This window comes from Octopus bimaculoides, chromosome 8, assembly GCF_001194135.2.
Source record: "Octopus bimaculoides isolate UCB-OBI-ISO-001 chromosome 8, ASM119413v2, whole genome shotgun sequence".
Classification (NCBI taxonomy): domain Eukaryota; kingdom Metazoa; phylum Mollusca; class Cephalopoda; order Octopoda; family Octopodidae; genus Octopus; species Octopus bimaculoides.
This window is the reverse complement of record NC_068988.1, coordinates 93,831,485-93,837,479: the sequence shown is the minus strand read 5'-3', so window position 1 is coordinate 93,837,479 and position 5,995 is coordinate 93,831,485. Positions and strand designations below refer to the sequence as shown.

At 35.3% G+C, this 5,995-nt stretch overlaps 1 protein-coding gene across 3 annotated transcripts in view; it reads left to right on the top strand.

The window, feature by feature from the left end:
• Positions 1-5,995, top strand: part of LOC106880120 (probable U3 small nucleolar RNA-associated protein 11) — a 136,579-nt gene that overhangs the window by 127,272 nt on the left and 3,312 nt on the right. For all 3 annotated transcript variants that reach the window (XM_052970284.1, XM_014929943.2, XM_052970283.1), the window contains exon 8: positions 2,364-2,474. In XM_052970284.1, coding sequence (XP_052826244.1) covers positions 2,364-2,474 — 111 coding nt within the window. The remainder of the gene's footprint in view (positions 1-2,363; positions 2,475-5,995) is intronic.

The window sequence follows — 5,995 nt, the reverse complement described above, 5'->3', positions numbered from 1 at the left end:
CTATATAAAAGAGGATCAACAGCAACCATGAACATGATCATCACCATCATCACCATCACTATCATCATCATCACCCTCTACTGCTGCCAACATCATCATCATCATCATCTTTTCAATAGTTTATGTTTGACTTTTTACTGTCCTTTCTAGCAACATTAGATTATAATAACAGCAAAAGAAAAGATGAGGCAGGTTTTTTGGGTTTTTTTTTTTTTTGGGTTTTGTTTTTTCCGTATTTGTATCATTAAAGGGTTAACTGGGGTGTGAACGGGTTTCCTTTTGTGTCTGGAAACTCTTCACATTCTGTCTTTGGAAATATGTTGCAACTAGGAAACTAACATTGCATATCGATATTCCAGCTTTTATTTTCATATTCGTTATTCTCTTTCCAACAATATTGTTGTTATTTTGTATGGATTTACATCTGGCCCAGCTGGTTGAGTTACAGACTGCCAGTTAAAGACTGTTAGGTTCAAATCCCATCATGGGTACTGCATTTTATGTAAAATCTCCTTTATTGGTCTTTCTGGAAACCCTCTGGTATCGGACAAATGGACTCACTCCAATGAAAATTGAACTTCTATCGTTCACTCAGCTCACCAAGATCTTACCGTCATGTTGCAGCATTTGCATCATAAATAGAATGGCCGTAGCTGGACTGAATTCCTGTAAAGAAGAAATGGTCAGCTGTCTGGCAGGTTTCCAAACTGTGATTATTAAGCAGTTGAAGATGATATGATACAGTTTCATTTGTAATAAATAGAAGAAAGTGTAAAGAGAAACTATCGCACGTTATCACAGACATCTTTGAGTTAATAGTTAATTGGGGATTTATTTTCTTTTGTTCTTCTATCATTCTGGTTCTGTCAAGACATTCAAGAGTTGATGAAGTTCTTTAGTTTTGCTATTGTTGACATTATTCATTTTAGATATTGCAGCTAAAGTTAACGGTTCTCTGGTCATTTAATTGTATTCATCAGGTCAAAATGAAATGTATGATTATTCAGCAGTAACATCGGGTGCCGATCAACAGAATAAAAGAGTGTGGTAAAGTAATATGAATGAGACGTGATTTAAAGACTTGCTTAATATAATGGAACTGTCATTTTGGATAAATATGCCTATTTCTCTAATGTTAACAACAACTTTCTTTGATAATGTTCACCTTTTCAAAAAGATTAGTCAGAATCTTCTGCCACCCCGCTAGAAGTCAGATGTTCTCACCTCCGTTATGGAAAGATTCTTTCAAATCGGTGATTTCTTTGTTCTGTTTGATTAAGATGAATGCTTACTCTATTATATCCAATATGGTACTTGTGAAATGTTTGTTGCTGTAATGTTGTAAAACTTAGAAATCTGGTTTGTTCACATCGAAATTAAATGGGATATATGTCTATGCAATGGTTTCCACAATGAAAGCTTTTGTAGCTCTGCTTACATTTATGCCTCATTTATATAAACTCACACAGACACACGTTCATTGAATTTTCACAGAGCAACGTAATGATGAAAGAGACTGTGCTCTTAGAAGAGAATGAAATTATATTATATAAATATTAGTTTTCTTTGTTCAATTTCTGTTGGTTTTTCTTACACCTGTTAAATTTATGTATTAACAAGGAAGTTTAACTCAACTTGATAAACATAGCAGTTAAATTCAAATCATAAATATTAGAACAACATACTTCACAATAAAGGCTGGATGCTCACAACTACTTGGAAAAATTTATAATCAGTTTGTTCAGAGCAGAAAGGAAAATAAGAGAGACTGAGGTGATAGTTAACAACAATATATATGTCAGCAAGGAAGGCTCTTTCACTTGGTTTTTCTCAGTCTATTTGTTAAATCTTCTTCAATAAACTCCCTAACATTATCAAGCATTAACGTCCTAAATTTTTATGCCCCACAATGAAGACGTTATGATTACAACTTGAGCCATTCAAATAGTCAGCCATACATTTTATATTTCACTGAAGTAAATCATCTTCTAAATATCAACAGGAGAGTGATTTCAAACTACAGCCTTATTCAAGTAGCACTGGTTGCCGCAATTCAACAACAGTGACACTATTTTGGTGGAATGAAACGTTTGATTATATTAACTTCAACTCATGACTGGTATTATATTTTAGTGGCCCTGGAAGGGCAAAAAGGAGAGTAGAGCTTGCTAGGATTTGAACTCAACCATAAAGAAATATAATTATATCCCAAAAGTAATTTGTCTGAAGCTGTAAACAACCAATATCTTAGACATTACATTTTTGTTTAAACAAATAAAAGCCATGTTTCTTCATGGAACTCTTTTACATGTGGTTCTTGTTATGATCAGTCTTACCATTTCTCTCTTTTTGCTCTCTTGTAGTCATTGGCTCTTGAACAGAAAAAGCAATACAATCTACTGAAAAAACGTCTTGAAAGAGAAAAGAACCTGAAAATTATTGAAGAAAAAATGCAACAACAGAAGAATCTTTTGGTAATTTTTTTTTTTTTTTTTTTTTTTTTTTTTTTTTTTTTTGAAGACTGGATTAATTGTGGTGTTTCCATAAAAGATGGCCTGACTGGCTCACTGTGCCAGTGGCACATAAAAAGCACCATTCAAGCATGGTCGATGCCAGTGCCACCTGACTGGCTCCCATGCAGGTGGCATGTAAAAAGCATCATAAAAAAAACATGTCCAACCAAGGGGAAATATTAGCTTGTTTGGAAACAGACAAAGATCGGCAACAAGAAGGGCATCCAGCCATAGAAAACGTGTTTCAGTGAATTCCTTTTAACTTATGCAAACATGAAAAAGTCAACTCTAAAAAGAAAGTAGTTGATGATGATGATGATGTGTGTGTGTGTGTGTGTGTATGTGCACACACATACAACCTTACATATAGAAAGAAACCCTACTTTTATTACTCTTTGTTTTTAATTTTTTTTTACTATCAATGCACTTTCTGGCTTTTGTTGATTCTTTTTTTACTTTAGCTCCAAAAAAAAAAAACAAATTATTATTCAGTTTTTTAAGTACACACACACACACACACAATTGTATTTTTGCCTTTCTTTCATACTTAGATGTTACCTACATCTTTATTTTTATTTTTTTCCCTCCCTCTCATCTGGAGGAGGTAGGGGTAAAAAAAAAAAAGTTGATAGAAGAAGGGTTTGTTTTTTTTGTTTGTTTTTTTTTTTCCTCGATAACTGCCGATGTACCATTGACTGGCCACTACTGCAGGAAGCACACACAAAGCCGGAGACCGATCCCTCTTTACTTCAGTGAATCCCATGATGCCATTTAGGCCTCCGTTTCTTCTTTTCAATCCTCTATCTCTGACATTTATCACTCGATACACACAATATCCTAGAAGAAAATAAAAAACACCACACAGAATAAAGGTAGAGAAAGCTTTACAAAACAACACTGTCACACTTTTGAAATGATTTAAACACTCTTGTCTATCCCTGATTTGACTAAATTTCTCTCTGGAGATTTTTTCATTTTTTGGGGGGGGGTTTTCCGTCATCATTATTTTGGTTCTTTCTTCTGATTATTATTATTATTATTATTATTATTATAGGTTGTTTTTTTTATATACTATTTCCTCTTTCTATTGCTTTCTTTTCTCTTACATCTCCGAGGGGTTTTTTTTATATATTATTTACTGTGTTATCTATTTTTTTTTTCGCATATCTTTTTAGTAATGCTTCCATTTTTATTTCATACACCAAGTATTTTCCCCTTTTGTGTGTGTGTGTGTGTGTGTGTTCCCCTCGGCCCTATTGTTTTCCTTTTAATTTTTCCTCATTGATTCTTTGTAACCTGCTCCTTTTTTTTACTCTGTGTGTGTTTTCATTCACATTTTATGCGTGAGTATGTTTTTATGTTTGCCTGTTACTAAAGTATGTGTTTATGCTTTGAAGCCTCTGTGTGTGTGTGTGTTATTGTGTGTCCCATGTGTAACAGACAAATATAAATAAAATTAATTGAGCAGAAAAAATTTAATTATAATATGGGACAAAGGTTTATTTTATTTAAATGATTTTTTATGTATCGGTCATGTGTGTGTGTGTGTGAGAGAGAGAGAGAGAGTGAAAGAGAGAGAGAGAGAGAGAGAGAGAGAGAGAGAGAGAGAGAGAGAGAGAGAGAGAGAGCACTAATCATACCTCTAGACCTGACCAAATTATATCAGTGTTTGTGTTGTTATGCATATATTCATATTCGCATACTTATATACAAACACACACACACACACACAGAGTGGCTGGACCTTCATCAGCTTCGACAGTTAATTATTTGTTTCATCTCCTGAACTGACAGATTCATTGAATTAGCATTCTAAATGGTTGAGTATACCATAGACACATATACCCTTAACATTAAATTTGAGCAGTAAATACAATAGATCTGCTGTGATTTCCAAAGAATTCATTTAATATAATTCTTTGGGTTGTGAATGGTGACTTAGAGTCAAGATCAATCCTTCGCAAATGATTAGACATGGGTCTACTCTCACTTCTCGTTTCTGGTATGTTAACCCTTTCGTTACCAACCCGGCTGAAACTGGCTCTGTCTCGTTTTCATAAGTTCTGAATTAAAATCTTCCACCAAGCCTTAATCACAATTTATGTTCCTAATACCAGCTTAATGATAACTAAGTTATTTTACTAAATTCTATGTTATATTTAAAATTAATTGAAAGATACACAGAGCATCTCGAAATAAATACAGTAGCGAAAGGGTTAAGCAGTCAAAGTTGATGACAACATGCAACATATCATAGCACCTGACATATCACCAACCAATGAAATAGCTAGTACATGGTCACATGTTCTGGGGACTGTCAAGCCAGGAGGCTGCACCATGCTCCAATCTGATCTGGCAAGGTTTCTACAGCTGGATGCCCTTCCTAGCACCAACCACTCCGAGAGTGTAGTGGGTGCTTTTACGTGCCACCGGCACGAGGGCCCTGTCAGGCGGCACTGGCAATGACCACGATTAAATAGTGCTTTTTACGTGCCACCGGTATGAGGGCCAGTCAGGCGGTACTGGCATCAACCATGCTTAAATGGTGCTTTTTACTTGCCACTAGCACGTTTATACTTTAAAATCAATATTATTTTTTATCTTTACCCTTTCGTAACTGTATTTATTTTGAGATGCTCTGTGTTTCTTTCAATTACTTTAAATATAACAAAGAATTTAATAAAATAACTTAGTTATCATTCAGCTAGTGTTAGGAACATAAATTGTAACTAAGGGGAAGATTTTAATTCAGAACTTATGAAAACAAGACATTTCTACCCAGAGCCATGTTGGTAATGAAAGGGTTAAGTGACAGAAAGCAAAGCAAGTTAATTTGGCAGGGATTAAAAAAACACCTAACAGTAAATCTTTTTCACATTTTGAATTCAAATCCCTCCAGAGTTGACTCTGCCTTTCATCTTTCAGTGGTTGATAATATAAAGCCCAGTCAGTAGCCATAGTTGCCACATGAAAAGCACCCACACTGGCACCACATGGAAAGCACCCAGTACGCTCTGTACAGTGGTTAGCATTAGGAAGGACAGCCAGCCTTAGAAAAACAAGCCAAAATATATAACTGGACCCTAGTGCAACTCCCTGGCTTGTCAACGATTATTATTATTATTATTATTGCCTTTCATACTTTCATGGTTGATAAATTAAGTACCAGTTGAGTACTGGGGTTGATATGATCGACTGTCCCCCTCCCCTCAAATTTCGGGCCAAATACTTATTGGTATTTCATCCCTTCAGGGTCAATAAAATAAATACCGGTTGGATATGGAGGGGGGGGGGGAATTGTTATCAACTACCCCCGCCCCATCCTTTTCTAAATTTGCAGGCCTTGTGCCAAAATTCGAAACTGCTGCTCCTGTTTGTAGAATCGGTGGCACGCCAGGCAAAATGCTTTGCAGCATTTCACCTGTCTTCATTCCAAGTTCAAATGTCACTGAGGTCAACATTGTTTTTTCATCTTTTGTGGG